At 38.4% G+C, this 20,832-nt stretch overlaps 1 protein-coding gene across 6 annotated transcripts in view; it reads left to right on the forward strand.

Moving 5' to 3' along the window:
• Nucleotides 1–20,832, forward strand: part of THOC2 (THO complex 2) — a 97,413-nt gene that overhangs the window by 58,023 nt on the left and 18,558 nt on the right. For all 6 annotated transcript variants that reach the window (XR_004002158.1, XR_004002160.1, XR_004002159.1 and 3 more), the window contains 14 exons: nucleotides 568–648; nucleotides 881–977; nucleotides 3,734–3,851; nucleotides 4,035–4,214; nucleotides 6,295–6,459; nucleotides 7,630–7,905; nucleotides 9,030–9,171; nucleotides 11,345–11,502; nucleotides 12,953–13,081; nucleotides 17,393–17,524; nucleotides 17,613–17,797; nucleotides 18,532–18,716; nucleotides 19,023–19,125; nucleotides 20,120–20,556. Coding sequence is in view for 3 of the 6 variants with exons in the window: in XM_030576648.1 (XP_030432508.1) it covers nucleotides 568–648; nucleotides 881–977; nucleotides 3,734–3,851; nucleotides 4,035–4,214; nucleotides 6,295–6,459; nucleotides 7,630–7,905; nucleotides 9,030–9,171; nucleotides 11,345–11,502; nucleotides 12,953–13,081; nucleotides 17,393–17,524; nucleotides 17,613–17,797; nucleotides 18,532–18,716; nucleotides 19,023–19,125; nucleotides 20,120–20,556 (2,388 nt within the window). In the remaining 3 variants the exon portion in view is untranslated. The remainder of the gene's footprint in view (nucleotides 1–567; nucleotides 649–880; nucleotides 978–3,733; nucleotides 3,852–4,034; nucleotides 4,215–6,294; nucleotides 6,460–7,629; nucleotides 7,906–9,029; nucleotides 9,172–11,344; nucleotides 11,503–12,952; nucleotides 13,082–17,392; nucleotides 17,525–17,612; nucleotides 17,798–18,531; nucleotides 18,717–19,022; nucleotides 19,126–20,119; nucleotides 20,557–20,832) is intronic.

Consider the following 20,832-nt stretch of genomic DNA (forward strand, 5'->3'; position numbering starts at 1 on the left):
TGTTGTAGCGGTACTTTGCTTTCCACCTTTCTGTTAGGTCTCAGGTCTTGCTGTGGTAGCTCCTAGGCTGGGGAACTAGCCTTTTCCACTTTCCAGCCTTTCCCGCTTCCTGACATTGTATGAAAATGCTCCTTTTCCAGAGCTATTTTACTATTTTAATTAACACCTGCCCTTGTAGGATTCCCATGCTTCCTAAATGATATGATGGTATCAATAGGGTTTTTTGTTATGTTGGTTTTATTGTGTCTTTATAATCTTATATGGTTATTTTTCAGCTGTAATTGTCTTCAGCAGCCCTAATCTCTTAGTATATATCATGTTTTAGGATGATGCTTTCTAAATGTTCAGGTATAGTGTTTGCATATTAGAATTTGTGCATTTGAAGGGACAGTTGTATGTGGCTGCTGGCAACTCAAATGGAGATAACTTATTTACCTTATAGGGATATCTTTAGGTGTAAATAATATTTGTAAAGCAATATAAAGAAGTACAGTATTATTATTAATTATTATTAATGCTTATTTCAAACTTATTGGGGAAAAAATATATTCTTTAACTTTGTAAAAGACTGCATCATTGAAGCTCTGGCAAATCCCGAGAAGGAGAGAATGAAACACGATGACACTACAATTTCTAGCTGGCTGCAGAGTTAGTATTTTTGTTTTGTTTAATAAATTAGTGTTTCAGATATTTATCACAGCTGTTACTTTATCAGTTTTTCAAAGGAAAAATCAATATGGCAAGTAAAGGCAATAGAAAATATTAAGTGGGAGTGTTAGCAATACATAGCTGAGTAAATGCGGAGGATAGTAATCTTATGTTGAAATACATGATGCATAACTTTCAGTCACGGCTATTTCTTCCTCTCCATCTACTTTAGGTCTAGCTAGTTTTTGTGGTGCAGTTTTCCGAAAATATCCGATTGAACTTGCTGGTCTACTGCAGTATGTAGCAAACCAACTAAAGGCTGGAAAAAGGCAAGTCTGACCTATTTAATTTGTATAACACCCTCGGTTTTAAAATTTACTAGTTGTTTGATGGCTGCCATTCGCTGATGCAAAAGTACTGGTAATAGTAAAGCTGTACCTGAATACCAGTCAGAAAGTTAGAGAGCTTAAAGTACCAGGGAAAGAGAACATATAGCTGTAATATTTTCCTTTAGTATGTATGGTTATGGCATGTTCTTTTGAGTCAGTATTTGTTGTCTTTCATGCACTACAGTACTAGAACCTCTGGTTGAGCCTGAATCACTGGAACACTTACAGTATATACAAGTATACTTAATTTAGAAAAATGTATCTACAACTATTAGTATTCCCTAATCCTTATAGTTTCTCTTATTGTTGTTCCCAATATCTTGTCTGCAAAAATGTCTTTAAAATTCTTTCATTTTTTTTTACTTTGAATATTTAAATAGTGTAATATATTTAATGACTATACAGTTACTTGCTGTCCAGTTGCTCCTTGGATGTCCAGCTTGTCAGCACCGATGGTGTCCTTTTTTCAAAAGTTTTCAGTTGTAAACAAACTTTACAGCCTGAATCCTTTCTTCTTTCCCCTTCCACTGCTTAGTGCACCTGGTTTTTTTCCCTGTTTTTTTAATTGTTTAATGGGTAGTTTTGTCATATTTGGTAAGTATGGATTTATAATACATTCTTGTGTTATGAATGCTTTTCTTATAATTTGGTGAAAGATAATTTATGAATGCTAATAGCGAGCTAATAATTTATTTGAAGTAGTTAAGATCTTGCATTTTTGCTTAAAAAGAGAAAACAATCCCTGCACCAGCAGTAAAATTAGGAGCATTTCAGCACATAGTTTTAGGGCTTGGGGAGTTAAAAAATGAAGTCTGTTCCTTCCCCTCAACACAGACAACCTTGTTTCACATGTGCGTACCAATTCCCACCTTATTATGTACTCTGGTAATGGTACAGTCACCACTTAACTACAGAAAGTAAGGTAAATAACTTTTCCCATCCTACCTCCATATTGCGCAAATATCTTATAAATGCTGTTAAATTATTAAATAACTTAACATACAGTGCAGTGTTGGGCAATGGTGAAAGAAAACTAGACTTTCCTATTTTAGCAAGGTGGTTTAGGGTATTCACGTTACTACTTGTGGACTTCCGTTAAAAAGAATACTAACTACATCACAGATAGTAATGGTCCAAGTGGTGTGGTGGATAAAGCATGAGATTGGGATCCAGGAGGCCTGGGTTCTAAGTCTGGCTCTGCCAGTGGCCTGCTGGGTGACCTCAGGCAAGTCACTTTCCTACTCTGTGTCTCAGTTTCCCCATCTGTAAAACAAAGATAGTGATCATTATCACCTAAAACCAAGGTCTCTGTCCACTCACTCTCTTCCATAATTTAGCCAGGATAGGCAGGGATGGTATCTCTAGCCTCTGTTTGCCAGAAGCTGGGAATGGGCAGTGGGATGGATCACTTGATGATTACCTGTTCTGTTCATTCCCTCTGGGGCACCTGGCATTGGCGACTGTCAGAAGACAGGATGCTGGGCTAGAAGGACCTTTGGTCTGACTCAGTATGGCCTTTCTTATGTAGGACATTTTCTTGGTTACTGAAATCAATAGCAAAACAAATTTGATAACTAGAATGAATTTCTGACCTCGATGGTTATGGAGAAATTGGAATGGATGGTACTAGGCAAACGTTTGGATTAAGAATTCCTACTGGCTGCAGTTTATTTTAAATTCTGTAGCCTGAAATGTTTTGTTTTAGATGTTAGAGTTTTGAGTGAGAAAATTGTGGTAAAAGAGCTTTATAAACAGTTGTATATGTTTAGTTGTTTAGTAAAAGGCAGAGATGTGATCTGTATAATTTGCTGCCCTTTCTTTTGAGTTGAACATATCAAGCAAAATTAGGTATTTCTTGAGGAGGTGGCCATTGTGGCTTTTCATATCTTATGCACTTTACAGGTCAGACACATGTTTAATAGGTCAAGGTGAGATCGCTATATTCACTTTAGGTTTCTGTCATTAAACTCTCACTGTGTGCTCTGAATCTTCTTTAAAAACAATTCTTTAACTAAAAGCAATTATCTGAGGATTCGTCATTAATAGTTTTTTTTTAATCTGTTTTGGCTGATGAATACATGAAATGCATGTAAAGATAAGAAATACAAAAGAAACAGCTGCAGTTTTTTGTAATTAATTTGTTGGTATTTTAAGTAAGTGGCACTGTACCTGTTACAGTTTGCAGGATTGGGTCCCAATATTTCTCTCCTGCAGAACCCTGTGGCCCTAGTCTTGGGCCATTGGAGGCATATCACTTTTACTACTACCTGTAAATTTTCTTCCAGCATTTAGCGGTGTTCCTGAACCTTAATTACCTTGTGACAGGGGTGGCTCTAGACATTTTGCCACCCCAAGCACAGAGGGTCCGCTGGTCCCGCGGCTTTGGCGGACCTCCTGCAGGGGTGCGGGAAGTCCAATGAAGCCCCTCCACCGGGGACCCTCCGCAGGCAAGCTGCCCTAGCGGTGACCAGCAGAGCGCCCCCCGCGGCTTGCCACCCCAGGCACGCGCTTGGCATGCTGGTGCCTGGAGCCGCTACTGCCTTGTGAGAAGGAATGTTGTGTTTGTGTTTTGGTCTTAATTCACTACAGCAATTTTAACACGCAATGGTTTTATTTTGTATTAGCTATTGTAAGTAACCATTTCTGTTGCTCATATTATTTCATTTTTATGTAGTTCTTATTTTTCTTCTGTGCAGCTTTGACTTGCTTATTTTAAAAGAGGTGGTACAAAAAATGGCTGGAATAGAAATAACAGAAGAGATGACAATGGAGCAGCTAGAAGCTATGACTGGTGGAGAACAGCTAAAAGCTGAGGTGGGAGTGCAGATTAATTTACTGGTTTTATTGAAGTTCAAAAAATTGGGCAAATGTTGATGAATTACTTATACTGTCATAAGTTGATACTATATCTATTTACTGTTTGGCTATTTTCTATAATAAAGTGATATTTCTTAATTGGAATACCTTAACTTCTGGTCTTCTTGGCTCTCTGGACAGGGTGGATATTTTGGCCAGATCAGAAACACTAAAAAATCTTCTCAGAGATTAAAAGATGCATTGCTTGACCATGATCTGGCCCTTCCACTGTGCCTGCTTATGGCTCAACAGCGAAATGGTGTGATCTTTCAGGAGGGAGGGGAGAAGCATTTGAAGCTGGTGGGGAAGCTGTACGATCAGGCAAGTAGAAACAGTTACACGTTTACATTTTTAAATAAAAAGATTTTTAATTCTTCAGCTAAGTTTAGCCTGCTTATTTGATATAAATACTGCATAGCACAGTTTTTACTGTCAAAATAGTAAATATAAGATGCCTCCTCTTTAAAATTACATACTGAACGTATGATGTATTTTTGTAGTTATCTTTTTCAAAAATTGATTTTGTGTTTAGGTATTTTCCCCTAATGTCAAACTGAGATTTGATTCAACTTAGAAGTGAATTGTTTTGAAAAACAGTTGTAGATTCCTAGATCTATTGTTTTGCCATGCAAACTTCACAATGTTTGTTAATGTTAAAATAGCTAAAAAAGAAAAGGCTTTTAGAGTTCAGTGTGGGATCTGTTATATTTTAAATAAGAAAAACCTTTTATAACCTATGACTTATTGGAACAGTACATGAAAGTGCTATATGTATCTTTTCAAAGTCTGTTGAACCTATTCTGATTTTTATCAATTTAACACTGTCATGATAAAAGATATTACCTTACCCACCTTGTCTCTCGAATGTGTTTCCCTGTGAGTATTCACAGTTCAGGGCTAACTTCCTGCATATGTATAAATTGAGATATTAAGGTTTGAAAGACCTGTATACCGGTTGTAATTTTGGTAGTTTGTTTTTTCAGGTGTTTTATTTATAAATTATTATTTTAGTGTCAAAAGCTAATTATATAATTCAGCACAGACAAGTCACAAAACTGAAAGAAAAGGACACTTTGCAGTTAGTGTTTACAGGATCAGACCCTTAGTCCAACCTTCATTTAGGGGAGAAGTGGACAAGTGGGCCTTGATATCTGTCTCGTTCTTTTAGGAACTTAAGAGAGATCACTTATTTATTTTACCTGTTGAAGTAATCAGCCATCAGCTAGTGTCATTGATCTACTGATTTCAAATTCAATCCATTGACCTATATTTGAAAGCTTAAAGCAAAGCTCTTCCTTTATACTGGGAAATCTGAACCTAAGCAAGCATATTGATTAAAAAAGCTTTCTTCTCTCTAACCATTGGGTTAGGCCAGGTTACCCTGCTTATCTGATCTGGTTCTCGAGAAATTTAATTTTAAGGGCTTTTAAAACATTTTCTTGCTTTATCTTCACAAAGCCTTCTTGTTTCTGATTTTTTGAAGTCAGTGGTTGGTTTCTTACTTGTCATTCAGTATTTCTCATTTTGGGCCTCTATGCTGACAGATGCAAGTGGCACTAAATTAATTTAGAATCTGTATTGGAAGCTCTCAGGTGTGTGAGGTTAGATTTTTCTTTTTTTCCCCTTTGACCTCATTAAAGTATCTTAAATGGAGCTTTTGTCCATGGGTAAGCAAGACCTTCTGTTGGCCATAGGCTCAGCTACAACAGCCTGTGCACAAAAATAATCAAGCTCTGTAGGCTTGCTCTTTCTGTGGGCCATCCTCAATGCTGGATCTCCATGCAATATTGTATTTTCAACAAAGAGCAGCGGAGCTTTGCAAAAAATGTATCGTGATATAAAATATCATGGTTCTATATGAAACTTAGACTTTGATATACTCTTCATGCTGACTGGGGTCTTTCTTTCTAATATTTGAATTGTCTGTGCTGACATGAGAACAAAAGGAAAAGAGACAAAATTATTGAAATAAATTAAAATCTTAATTTAGTTATAATTTGCAAATTACTTTAAAATATTCTCCTAATTTTAGCAGTTTTTCTAAAATCTTCAAGGGCCACAATAAAGGGTTCAAAAACATTTAGAAAGCAGAATGTCGAATCCTAATTGGGCAGAATACTTTTAGAATTGAATACATTTTTGTGACGAATTTATTTAGTTGCAGAACATGGGGCTGGATTAGTTTTCATAAACGGCAGACGTGTTTTGCAGTATGGAAAGAATTAGTATATTATATTTTCAGCTGTAGTTTAAAGGGTACCTTTTCAGGAAAGTGACTAATGGCTTGTTACCTATATATATGTATTTGCCTTAAAAAGGTTGATATTTGTTAAACCTGCCTAGTTTTCCCCCCACAAAAACCTGTAATTTTTCCTCTTATTCTTTCTCTGTTTCAATTCAGTGCCATGATACTCTGGTACAGTTTGGTGGATTTTTAGCATCCAATCTAAGCACAGAGGATTACATTAAGCGAGTGCCTTCTATTGATGTTCTCTGTAATGAGTTTCACACACCCCATGATGCTGCATTTTTCCTCTCCAGGCCTATGTATGCACATCATATTTCAGTAAGTAAAAGCAATCTTTTTGTCTACTTTCTAGTGCTTTAATATTATCAGTTATCACTGAACTCCAGCTACATTTTGTGCACCTTTGTTATGTTCTCGCTGAAAATTTGCGTGTAATTTGAGAGCTACAGTTTACCTGTAGAGTTGGGAAGGAATGTTTATTTAGAGGTCATGAGACCTGGGTTCTGTATCCATTTCTGCCACAAACATTTCTTTGTAACCTTGGACAAGTCACTTAACCCCTCTGTGCCTCAGCATTCCCAACTGTAAAAACACGACTATGAACCACCAAATACCTCAGTGTAAGTGCATGATAGTGGTGTGGGTAACTATGTTTATACATAAGTTTGCCCAACACTTTCCATTACAAGATCCTGTTCTTAGGTGCTTATAATTTTACCAAACGTAAACAATTAAGGAAGAGGTTATCCATGCCATGAGTCTGCCTAAACCTGTTTTTTTTTCCTGAATGTTTCAGCTAAAATGATTTTCTGAGAATGACAATAAGGAATATGTTTTTCACATGTTAAAGAAATTCTTAGAGCTGTTTTGTAAAGAAGCTCTTGTGCTTGCATGCTGTGGAGCCAGGGAGTTTTTGCAAGGGGATCATCCTGTGGTCACAGATGCGCCTTTGGCGTACCTGTGAAAATTTACTTACGCTTGGCTGAATATCAGACTCTTAAAAAACTACAGTTTGCACATATTGAATAGAGTTTTTGGCAGCTAAATTTGCTGAAGAGTGCATCTGCACTGCGTATGTTGCACCCCTTCATAGCTCCTACATGCTGATAGATTGCACAAGTTTCATCCCTGGGCTGCAGGGGTTGAGCAGGACTTTCCCTGCAATTGCTCCTCCCAGATATCAGCATACAGGAACTGAGAGCAGGGAGTTTCCATACGGAAATAAATGGGTCAGAGAGGTTCTTCATCAGAGAAGATGTCAGCCTTGATGGTGCAAAATCAGAGCCGTTCACCGTCATAGAAATGTTCAAAGTTTCATAGGCATTTCTTTAATGTTTGGTTTATGTATATAAAATTGGGGTAGAGCGTAAATCTGTATCTATACATTTGAGAGAGTTTTCCTTTGAATGATAAATGACACTGTGTAGAAAACATATTAGATATGTAAAAACAATGGAAATCATAAATATTTTTCTTTTTACTCTTTAGTCAAAATATGATGAACTTAAAAAAGCTGAGAAAGGAAACAAACAGCAGCACAAAGTTCACAAGTACATCACTTCATGCGAGCTAGTGATGGCTCCTGTTCATGATGCTGTGATCTCCTTGCATCTTCCTAAAGTTTGGGATGACATCAGTCCTCAGTTCTATGCTACATTTTGGTCTTTGACAATGTATGACCTTGCTGTTCCACATAATAGTTATGACAGAGAAGTCAATAAACTTAAAGTCCAGATGAAAGCTATAGATGACAATCAGGAAATGGTATGTTTGTGCTTGCAAACCTATTAAAATAGCTGAATATTTAAAATTTTCTTTTATGTTCAAACTGAAACCTAGACATGACAGCCAATGAAATCTTACATCAAAGATAGTTGTAATCACTGTTCTGAACAATATAAAATGTCAATTTTATGTACTGGTATCATTTCATACTAGAATTTTTCGAAATGTCAAAGTGTGTTTAGTAGAAGTTCTCTTTTTGATTTTGTGGTACCTGTGGTAACAAGGTACAAATTGTTGCAGGAAATACAGTACATGTCAAATGCTGTTTATTTTTGCTATAAGTATTTCAATACAGAAAATCTTGTTTTTTCCTACATGGTGTAGCTCAGGGGTTCTCAAACTGGAGGCTAGGGATCACTAGGTGGTTATATGAGGGTGGGTCAACCTCCACCCTGCTTTGCCTCCAGCATTTATAATGGTGTTAAATATCTTTTAAAGTATTTTTAATTTATAAAGGGGGGGGGGGTGTCGCACTCAGAGGCTTGCTATGTGAACGCAGTCACCAATACAAAATATTTGAGAACCACTGGTGTAGTTGGACTATATTTTGTTGAACAAAAATGACGTTATAGGAGCATACTGCAATAAACTACTTTTGCAGCAATTAAACACTCAGGCATTTAACTACTAATTTACCTAATTCAGTCAAGCAGATATCTGTCTCTGTACTCCTTCTTTACAATGAACATTATCACGTACATATTTTCAGGTGAAGGTTCAAGTCTAGTAAAACTATAGACTTATAATTTTACCATAAGAGAACCTTACAGCCCTTACTTGGTTTGAACACTTGATAACTTCACTGAGTAAGGACTGCAGAACTGCTCTCTGATTATGAAAATAAAGTTTGACATTTGTCTTCAGTTTTAGAGGCTCACTTAAGATCTCCATCTATGAATGTTGTGGTTAAAATTATGTGAATGAGCAGATAATTAAAAGCAGGATATGGTGGGGGTGGAATGACTGCCAGAGCAACACATTATTTTATTGTTTAGATGAATATTTATTTGAAACTTGTTTGCGGTAAACCAAATCTTCAATCCTTGTTTTTGCATATAGTAGGGGATAACAAATATTAAAGTGAAATGCATTGACATTTGTAGCCTCCAAATAAAAAGAAAAAAGAAAAAGAACGTTGTACGGCCCTTCAGGACAAGCTTCTTGAAGAGGAGAAAAAGCAGCTGGAGCATGTGCAGAGGGTTCTACAGAGGCTGAAACTGGAAAAGGATAACTGGCTTCTGGCAAGTAAGTATGAGAAACTTTTTGGCTGTTTTCCAGAGTCACTGCACCTTCTATATCTAAATTACAAAGTTCTGCTCACTTAACTCTTGTTATACTAGCACTGTAATCATTTGTTTTAAAATCGGTTATTGACATATATTATCAAGACAAGTGAACTTCAATTTCAGTGTTGTGTTTTATTTCAAATTCTAGGCAATGTGTCAGCTTTTACAGTGGCACTTGATAAATGCTTATTTACTGGACAGTGACGTTTGGGAAAAATTCTTTCCAGTGCACAATGCCCTATGTGCTACTTAAGTCCTATGTAAGGTTGTTATTAAGGACTTATTCAGGTGCTTGCATGAGTCCTATGCCTTGAGTTCAAATTCATCCTAATTGGGGAAGTACCATTTTTCACCAGGCCCATGTTTCTGAAGGATTTTAGTGTTGTTTACATGGCATTGACCTAAGCTAGTGCAGAACTGATACAGTTATTTAAAAAATTCAGTCAGATTTGGCCAGTTAAAAATTATTTATTGTAATGCTTCATTAATTTGGCCAGTGTATTTAGTTGCTTCCATTAGTTGTGCCCTGTAGCAATTCTGTCAGTGGACAGGCATCAAGTTCTTGTTTTAACTGGGACATGTAAAATTGGTAGTCAGGAAAGTGGTTATTTTCCATGGGCTAATCAAGGATGAGGCTTCCATTTTGTATGTATAACTGAGACATGATGGGTTACACCGCAGGACCAGTATTGGCGAAGTTGGCTCCAGCTGCATATATAGATTGTGCATGAAGCAAGGGAGATTGGGGAGATAGTATTAGCTGTGCTTCTTTCATCAGACAGGTGATCTCTGTCCCCAAAGTTCCATCTCAGGAGTGTTTCCATTTTGTGTGAGAGGCCCCAGAAAAGAATGGGGTAGTACTGGTGTACAGGTTATCTCACTGGATCACAAAAACCCTGGCAAGACTTCCTGCTTGTGATCACCTGCAATTGTCATGGCTCTGATGAGTGAGTTGGATTTGGAATTTGGGAGGTGATGATTTCTTCCGTCTAAAGAACAGATAATTATCTCCTCTGATTTGAGGTTGGGATATACCTTGTCCAGCAAGATGAATTCATTTTGATGGTTGACCCTTACAGATTAATGGAGACAGTGAGCTTCTATAGGGCTTTGAGAGAGGATAGTGTTGAGCTGATTGGTGATCTGTAGAACTTTATAATCTTTTTTGTGCCTTCAGTTTAGAGGCCCTTAAGTAGCTCTCTCTCATAGTTTTGTTCCTGTATGTCACCTTGATTAACAAATGATCTAAGAAGAGCACTGGGAGTGGAAGTGTTCTGTCAGGCTAACGGCCACATGAAATATTTTTGAGGTCTAATACCATGGCTATGCAGGAGGTAGAGAGACTTCTTTTCCTCTGTTATAGCATCAGTCAAGTTTCACATATCTGAACTACTTTATGTTCTGATTGTGTGGACAGTATTTTATTGTACTATGTATAATGTTTGTAAAAGCACACGGAGCTAGCAAAAGGCGCTAAAATATTAATAAAAATAAATATTGTTACTAATGCACAAATTTTGCTAATTATTTAAAAAAAGAAACAATACTCTGGCAATTTCATACCACTTAGCAAAAAATTAATAACAGGTGCCTTAGTGAAATATTGTAATTACCAATATTTTATTTTACAAAATACTGCAGAACATATGATGGTACTAAGTAGTAACATAGCAAATGGAAATTAAACATTATCCCCCCCAAAGAGTCTCAACTTATATTTTCTGATGAACTGTCTTTACTTTTTAATCCCTTTTTTCCACACTTTCTTTACTAAATTTGATCATCTGCATTGTGTCTTCCAGCCACTAGAACAAATTAGTGTGAGGTTGTACTGAGTCAGATCTGTCCATTTATATAATGGAGAAAAATATGCATAGTTAATGAATACATTTTATCTGTTAGTTTTCTTGGCATCTTAATAGGGATTATCTCTCTGGTTTGAGAGTTTTCCCTGAGTAGTTTGAAAGAAAATTTGGGATGTTAAAATATGTTATAATACACAATATATTTCTGAAGCATGTGTGATAAAGTTAATTTTGTGGGTTTTGTTTGAATGTTGGCTGTCTTATGTACAATTGATGTTGCCATAAAATACTTCCCTTCTTTGTCTTTCTATTTCTTTGTTTTTGAAGGATCAACTAAAAATGAGACTATCACAAAATTTCTACAGTTGTGTATATTTCCTCGCTGCATTTTTTCTGCAATCGATGCTGTTTATTGTGCTCACTTTGTAGAACTGGTGCATCAGCAGAAAACGCCCAATTTTTCTACACTTCTCTGTTATGATAGAGTAAGTAACCAGAATGTGTTGGAGCTGTGTTGTTTTCTTTTAAGTAAATATTACAAGTCTATTAAAACTCTGTTTTTGAAAGATTACTATTTGTTGCATCCTTTTTCCATGTGAAAAGAGACTCGTGCATCAACAGAATCTCTAGAAATATTTCAGTTCCAGAATCTGCATTTATCATTATTACCATAGCACTTAAAGGATCCCCATCAAGACTGAGACCCCATTTTGCTAAGCTGTGTACAAACATAAGAAACCATCTGTACCTGCCCTGAAGAGCTTACTGTCAAAAAAGATCAGAGAAAAAGAAATAGACAGCATACAAGTTAAAATTCAAGGAACATATCTTTTCAGTTATGTATACCTCTACCCCGCTATAACGCGACCCAATATAACACAGGTTTCCATATAGCGCGGTAGCAGCGGGGCTTGGGTGGCGCTTTAAAGAGTCCGGGGCTCCGGCTGCTGCGGGGAGCCCAGGGCCCTTTAAATCATCACTGGAGCCCCGCCACCGCTACCCCGGGGCTGTGGCAGTGGAGCTTGCCAGCGATTTAAAGGGCCTGGGGTTCCCCGCAGCGGCTGGAGCCTGGAGCTCTTTAAATCACCGTTGGAGCCCTGCTCACCCTACTCCGATATAACAGGGTTTCAGCTATAATGCGGTAGGGATTTTTGGCTCCCCACAACCACATTATAGCGGGATAGAGGTATACTTCTAAAGATTTTTCCTGTATCCCTTTGTTCTTGTCCCTAAGCCCCAGAAAGCATGCTCCATCTTTGCTGAGCCAAGGTATCATCCTCCACCTGGCCTGCCCAATATTGCATTGCTCTATATAAATGGTAGTGATATACAAGGCAAAGATAATCACCTTGATCAATTCAGTCTATCAGCCCTCACAGAGAGAGCGCAGATCACAACAATATTATTTAATAAGCTCCTGTTATCCAGCTAATTAATTACCCGTGCAGCTCTCTTGAAGGCATTGGTGTCACATGTGTGTCACCGAGGGCATAATTTACGTATATATAAGCAAGAGCCAGAAACCCTGCTTGACTTTCAGATCCAAAGTAGAGTTTGAAGGCCTTACAGTTAGAAAAGCCATCTACTTGTAAACTTAATGTGTTCAGTGTAGAGTCACGGATAGATAGTAAGCATGGGATGTCCCCAATGTCTTTATTCTGTAATACTCAGAGTAGAACTACATTTTGTTTATACAGTCAGCAACAGTTTACATATGTCTATTGCCCAAGCTCAGTGAGATGAGTTAGGAGTTAAGGTAATAACTGATAAGAAAAGAAAAGAAGTTCAGAGTTCAAGGTGGAATTAGTTCTTCATATTCTAGTAACACTAGTAACCGTATGAACATGAACTACGAAAACTAAAGCAGTTGGGTTTTTTTTTAAATAATTTTGATTTCATATTACATAGCCTGACTATTATTTCCGTTCTTTACAGGTTTTCTCAGATATAATCTATACAGTAGCAAGTTGCACTGAAAATGAAGCTAGTAGATACGGCAGGTTTCTGTGCTGTATGCTAGAGACTGTTACTAGGTGGCACAGTGATAGAAACATATATGAAAAGGTATGTAAAGCTGTTAAATTGTAGTCTGTTTCATGAATAATCATATGATTACTACTGGTAAGCCAGGCCTAGTAAAAGTGGTTGTTGTAAAAGTATAATGCAGTAAAAACATGAAGTATGATTGTTTTTCTAGTTTTCTAATTTTAAACTTCATGTATTATAAAACTTTGCTGATACTTGAAGGCAGGATTTCTGTGATGGGAAAGGAATTCATGCATACATTTTGAACACTTCTGCTTAATGAATCATACTTTTCATCTGTTTATGTCTAAGTTGAGTTGGAGGAGGTTTAACTTATCAAAGCTTAAGTGCTTTGAAAACTGCAAATGGATTAGAAGGTAAATATATCTTGGATTAACCTCAGGTAGTCATGAAGATAACGTGAGAATGATGAAACTTGCTTGATAGCTCTGTCAGAAGCCAGTTAAAATGGAATGAAGGGGAGAGATGCGCACACCTCTCTTGCCCTCTTCCAAAAGCAGGCATTTCTTCTACAAATGGTTGCAGATTTGTATTGCACTAAATTGTAATGATGTATAAAAGGCCTCCCTTTTTATGGTTAGTTCCTGCTTTTTTGAAAAGTCTGATGAACTCTCAAGCTATATTTCACTGGCTTCTGTACCCCAATCATTAGGGGACAACAACATGTACAACAGTTCCGTCAGTGCTCCTTTCAGGGAACAAGACTTTTCAAAGAGGAGGCACAAATTATAGAGGCAGTCATCTGACTCCGCCTCTAACCAATTGGCTCACCCTATCATTAGCAATCTTCCAGTCGTATCCCCCAGTCCCATGGCTACATGCTTGTGAAGCAATAACTGCAGACAGATGGGTCTTAAACACTGTGTTAGAATACACTATCCAATTTCTAGCTATCCCCCTATCGGGTCTCTTTTCAGGGACCCATCTCATGAGTTGCTGCTTCCTGAAGAGCTCCAGACACTACAACACTGTTACCCTACAACACTGGGGTACAGGGTTCTACTCACATTACTTTTTGATCCCCAAGTCCAAGGGAGGACAGAGACTTGTACTTGACCACCAAAGTCTCAAAAAATACATCAGATATATAAGATCCCACATGGTCAACCAAGCAGGAATTCAGTTGAATCATGATTGGTTTGCTGCCTTCAGTCTTCAAGATGCCTGCTTCCATGTAGCAGCTTTATCAACCATAGGAAGTATCTGAGATTCATAGTATGGATTAGCATTATCAATACTCAGTACTCCTCAGTAGTGTGTGTATTTGCCAAATGCATGACCATAGTGACAGCCTTTCTCAGGTGAATGATTTCCCTTAGCTGCATGATTGACTAGTCAGGGGCAAGTCTGAAGGTCAAGTCCTCCATCATGTCCAATTCATGCTGTTTCTTTGATTGACGGGCTGATCTTGAACAAAGGAAAGTCCACTTTACTTCAAACACAAAAAATTTAGGGTTTTGGATCCTACTAGGCTCTATGAGTTTGAGGGGCTTTCTCCTAGGTGAATGGTTTCAGTTTGTTACCTATATCTGCTCCTCAAATCTCGCTTCTCAACCACGGTTTGTGCATGCCTGAGGTTGCTAGGTCACATGGCTTCGTATACTTAGTAGTTCAACATGTGAGATTGTCCTGGAGTCCCTAAACTGGTGGACAGATCAGAATAATGTATGTGAGGGTATGCCCTTCGCTCATCCTCCATTGACCAAGACCATAGTTACTGATGTCTCGACAATAGGTAGCAAAGTGCATATGGAGACTTTAGTAGTCCAAGTTTGTGGACAGATTAGGAAGCATCATTACATATCAGTGTCCTAGATCTTTGAGCAATTTACAGTGCATACTGAGCCTTTCTCTCACACATCAGGGGCATGTTGGTTCACAGTGTTACTGACAATACCACCACAATGTACTGTGTGAACAAATAACGTGGTCCAGCCAGCTGTGTCAGGAAGCGATAAAGTTTTGCCATTCTTGTATCAAAGATGACATCGTTCTCCTAGCCATCCATTTACTGGGTGCCCAGAATCAGTTGGCCCACCAGTTCAGCAGGAATTTCTCTGAGAATCATGAGTGGGCCATGAGGAGCAGCATCCTGAGGCACTTCTTCAATGACTAGAGCATTCTGTTTGTCAGCCTATTTGCAACAAAAGACAAGAAGTGCCATCAGTTTTGCTCTTGAGTGGGTTGCAGTCCATGCTCTCTGACTGATGCCTTCCAACTGAACTGGGGGTCAGCACTACTGTATGCCTTCTACCCTATTGCACTCATCCCTCAGATCGTTTTCAAGTTGAAGCTGGATTATACCAAATTGATACTCATTGCACTAGCCTGATCAAGCCAATCTCCTGGAAGGAAGGCCTTCTGGAAGGAAAGAAGATAGGGGAGATTGGACTGAAAGGCTATGAAGGTTAGCTGTGGCACCAGATGTGTACAGTTTGCACCTCAGCATGGATGCTGCATGGTTAGATCGGGGGAAAGTACTGTTCAGAGGTAGATCAACCTGTTTTGCCAAGTGGAAATGCTTTTCAGTTCAGTCATTGGCTTGGGGAATTTGTCTGGTACCCAGATTCAGGACACTTTAAATTGCCTGTTACATCTTAGATCACCTGGCCCCGTGATCTCAGCATTCCATCGCCCAATCCAAGAGAAGTAGGTGTATTCCCAAGCCCATAGTGGTTTTCTGCCTCTTCCCACCTGTAAAAGAAGCAGTAGCCCTGTGGGACCTTAACTCTGTACTTCCTGCCCTCATGGGGCCTCCATTCAAGCCTCTAGCAATCTGTTCTCTATTCCTTCTTTGCCAAAAGACAGCTTTTCTTATTGCTGTAACCTTATGAAGGAGGGTAAGTGAACTGCAGGTCCTAATGGCAGACACTCCATGTTATTCAAAGGCAAACTAGCCTTAAGGTAGCATCCAAAATTTTTGACTAAAGTGGTTTCACGATTACCAAACAGTGTACCTGTCTATATTTTTTTTCTAAGCCACACTTAAATGCAGATGAACGATGCCTTCGTATGTCGGGTGTAAAATAAGCCTGAGTGTTATATTTGGACAGGACTAAACCATTTTGATTATCACCCTGGCTTTTTGTCTCCTACATGGACTAGATGAGAGGTCAGATGGTTTCAGCACAGACCATCTCCAGATAGATTACTTCCTGCATAGCAAAACAGATGGCATAGCAAATGTCACAGCTCCATAAAGGCTCTTGGTTCATTCAACAAAGGCCCAAGCTGCTTCAAGATTCGTTTCTCAGGGATGTTCCAATATTGGACATACACAGTGTTTCTGCTTGGTCCTCCATGCATACTTTTATCAAACTATGTTGTCACAACTGCATCTAGGTCCGATGCAAGCTTTGAAAGAGCAACTCTGTAGTCACTATTTAAGTAGGCTAAGCCTCAGCTCCTTCCATTACTGCTTGCAAATCCTCTGAGGGTATGCCTACACAGCAAAGAAAAATCCATGGCTGGCCCATGCCTGCCAATTCAGGCAGCAGGGCTGTTTCATTGCTATGTACGCTTCTGGGCTTGGGCTCGAGCCTGAGCTCTGGATTTCCCATTCTGCAGGGTCCTAGAACCTGGGATCCAGCCTGAGCCCAGAAGTCTACATAGCAGTGAAACAGTCCTGCAGCCTGAGTCCTGTGAACGCTAGTATGGGCCGGCCGCTGGTGTCTAATTGCTATGTAGGTGTACTCTGAGGGGAATACAAGTCTGCAACCACTTGAAGAAAAATCTGTTACTTTACTTGTACTGTACCTTGTTTCTCAAGATGTGGGTGCAGATGTGTTCCATGACTCTCCCTCTGTCCCCTCTGCATCAGAGTCATCATACACAGATTCTGGTTCATAGGAACTGAGGTGAGTCTGAATAGCACCACTCTGAAATAGCCTTGGGAGGGGCCATGAGGAGACATGGTTGTGCCTGTGCTATCCCAGCAAGTTCTGCTAAACACAGTTAACCGGCTTCTGTGTGTTGCATTTGCACACCTGAGTGAAATACACATCTGCACCCGCATAGAATTATAGAACCATAGGGCTAGAAGGGACTGCAAGGGTCATCTAGTCTAACCTCCTACCTGGATGCAGGATTTGTTGGAACATGTTGAAGGACAACGGTAACAGTACAGGTAAGTAACTGTTTTGATATACAAACGTTATTTTAGGAATATGCTAGATATACCTGTATAGATGTTGCTAAATGTGAACGTTTTAAACTTTGCATACACCAGAGTTAATGAAAGCAATGTTCTTCAGTTCAGCAAACGTTAAATTATTTTAATCCGCTGCCTGAATAAATTTAACTTTTTTTTTTATTTTTACATACATGTAGGAATGTGGCAACTATCCAGGCTTCCTTACCATATTACGGGCAACTGGATTTGATGGTGGGAACAAAGCTGATCAGTTAGATTATGAGAACTTTCGACATGTGGTACACAAATGGCACTATAAATTAACTAAGGTAAATAAAGGGCGTTATGTTGATATGACCCACTTTTTCAAGTATTAATGAGAACTACTTTGATTGTATTTTATACCTTGTATTCTAGGCTTCTGTACACTGCCTTGAAACAGGCGAATATACACATATCAGAAATATCCTGATTGTGCTGACCAAAATCCTTCCATGGTATCCAAAAGTTCTCAACCTGGGTCAGGCCTTGGAAAGAAGAGTACATAAAATCTGTCAGGAAGAGAAAGAGAAGAGACCTGATCTATATGCGTTAGCTATGGGGTAACAACAACTTACTTTCAAAAGAGATTTAAATGGATGATGAAAGGATTCCAAAGGCTCGGAACTCTTCCAGTCTTGACACATTTGGCTTTTGCTGTATCTTGGACGATCTTGCAATCCTGTGTTTTGAGGCTGGTGTGAGTTGAGGCTCCTGGTTTGTACTGGATGACGATGATGAAGTGTGCTAGGTTCTCCACAGGACAAAAGAAAGTAACAATCCCTGCCCTAAAGAGCTTATAATATAATTTTAAACAGGGATCAGTGATGGTAATAAGTAGCTGGAAGGAGGGTAAAACAAGGAAAGATGGGGGTTATAGCTATAAGATTGCACAATTACTCAATCTAGACATGTGCAGTTCTAGAAGGTTAAATTAAACAATACTTTTCGCTGTTTAATTATGGTTATTTTTTCATGATGTGGTGAATGCAAAATTATCCATGTTTGTCTTGGTTGCTGGGAAGGTATTTTATTTCATCACTTTCATTGATTTAGCGAAGCTTCAAAACTATTAGTGTAACACAAAATCACTGGCTTATTAGATGACAGAGGTTTGGAGGATCAGGTTCTTTAAAGAACTGATGGTAGTAATAGAAGGAGAAAGAGAATGCTGCAGATCATTTTCAAAAAAGTGCTAAATAATTCGCAAACAACTCGATTAATCTTTTTAAACAGTAACCCATCTTTATATTTTGCTTTATGTTTGTGCATATTTAACACACTGTGCGACTTTCAGCTATTCTGGGCAATTGAAAAGTAGAAAACCTTACATGGTACCAGAAAATGAATTCCACCACAAAGACCCCCCTGCCAGGAATGCTGTAGCTGCAACAGTGCAAAATGGACCAGGTGGTGCTGGGCTCCCTGCATCACTCACAATAAATGCAGCTAAACTGGAAGAAAGCACTGCTGAGGAGACTGGTAAGCCATCCATTTTAAAAGATAATTGTTTTAATGCTATAATTCTGACCCTTTTTTTTAATTGACTTTTAGGATTGTGTGGTTTAACCTTCAAATTGTAAAACTAGCGAGGTCCGTTACATGTTTTTATTTTAAATATTATTACTTATATTGTTAATCCTTCGTTATTAACAAACACATAGTGATCAGTTTAGCTGTCAATAAATTAAGCCTAACTTTAAATGAATTTTGAAGTATTATGTGTTCAAATGGTCGCTATAGCAAAGTACTAACTCCGTAGATTAAGTTTAGCATCTTTTTCAATAGACAAACTAAAGGAGAAAACTCAGGGTGCTGTGAAAGTTATTAATAAAACCGCCAATGCAACACCAAAAGTGACGACAAGCAATGGAAACAGTGCTTCTAATAGGTGAGAAATCTATTCTTCAGTTCATCATTGTCTGACTGCAGAATAATGAAATTACATTTGAAAGTGACCTATCTATTTTGAAGGGGTTTTTTAGCAAGAGGTGAAAATGATCTTCTCTACTTTGTGCAGTAGAAATCTGCAAATTATGTCCTTTTGATCCATTAGATAAAGGAATTGCAAGTGAATACTGATAAATGAAATACTTTTCTCCCAAATTATGCAACAAAACGATACAAAATTAAATGATAAAGCTTCACTAAAGAAATAATCATATCTAATACGATGAACTTAAAGATCCATTTTAAATACTGTGAACCCAATCCTTGAAATCTGTTGGAGTGGGCTAGACATCTCACAACAAGTGATTGGTAGCTCTAATTGGGTACTTGTAATTTGTGGGTATGACTGCACTGGAGTAAAAGACCTGTGGGACAGCTGTGGCTAGCCTGCGGGGCTCAACATTGCTATGTAGACGTTTAGGCTCAGGCTGTTGCCCTGGCTCTGGGTCCATCCCCCAACCCCCATGCTGGATTGCAAAGCTCAGGCTCCAGATTGGACTTGAATGTCTACACAGCAATTTTACAGCCCTGCAGTGTGAGCCCCACAAGCCGACATCAGCTGACCTGGGCCAGCAGCGGGTGTTTTAATATCTGCCTGGACATACCCAGAGTCAGTGTACACAACTGCTGGGCTGGAATAACCTTGAGTCAAAAACATTAATGTTTTGTAATGCCTACTATTTCTGTGTGCATCAGAACCCTGCTAATCATGTAATAGCATTGTTTCCTGTATCCTCCATTTTAGCTAGAAGAAAGGTACTTGTTGCTATGAAGATGAGCGGAAGAACGTTGAGAGACAGGAATTTGTCACTTATTTAGCATTTTGAAAAGGGTTTTTTTGTCTTAATCTTGAAAAGTAAAAACTGATTTGCATTTGATTATGAAAACTGAAGCTAGTTTTGATATTGAGCACTCATTGGGCTTTTTTTATGCAGCAAAATTATTAAAGAAAAAGAGGATAAAGAAAAAAGTGGGAAGGAAAAAGATAAAGAAAAAAAAGAAAAGACTCCGGCTGCCATTCCAGAGGCCAAGGCACTTGGAAAGGATGGAAAAGATAAACCAAAGGAAGAACGGGCAAACAAAGATGATAAAACAAGAGAGACCAAGGAAAAAACACCAAAATCTGACAAAGAGAAGGAAAAAGCCAAGAAAGAAGAAAAAACGCCAAAAGATGAAAAATCCAAGACCGTTGTTACCAACGCTGAGTCAAAGTTCGCTGCAGAAAAGGAGAGAGAAAAGGAGCCATCCAGAGAAAGAGATGTAGCGAAGGATATGAAATCCAAGGAAAATATTAAAGGAGGAGAAAAATTGTCAGTAGCTGGGTCCTTGAAGTCACCTGTTCCCCGATCAGAAACATCAGAGTCTGAAAGGGGTAAATTAAACTTTTTTTTTTTAAGTTGCCTTTTCAAGCTTTGAAAGTTGCTTAATACCTAAAAATGATTGGCAGCAGGCAGGAGAGTAACTATGCTGATTAGCATTTAATTATAAAAGACCCTTTTCTTATTAACTGTTTGGTTCAGGTAGCTAAAAAAATCATCACTTCCGGCATTAGTAAGCAAACTGGGGGGGATGTGTTTTCTGTTCCTGTCACCGTCAGTGAGAGCAGAGTATTATAGAGCCCACTGCCTTTAAGAATTTCAAATATGGT

This window comes from Gopherus evgoodei, chromosome 9 (assembly GCF_007399415.2).
Source record: "Gopherus evgoodei ecotype Sinaloan lineage chromosome 9, rGopEvg1_v1.p, whole genome shotgun sequence".
NCBI lineage: Eukaryota > Metazoa > Chordata > Testudines > Testudinidae > Gopherus > Gopherus evgoodei.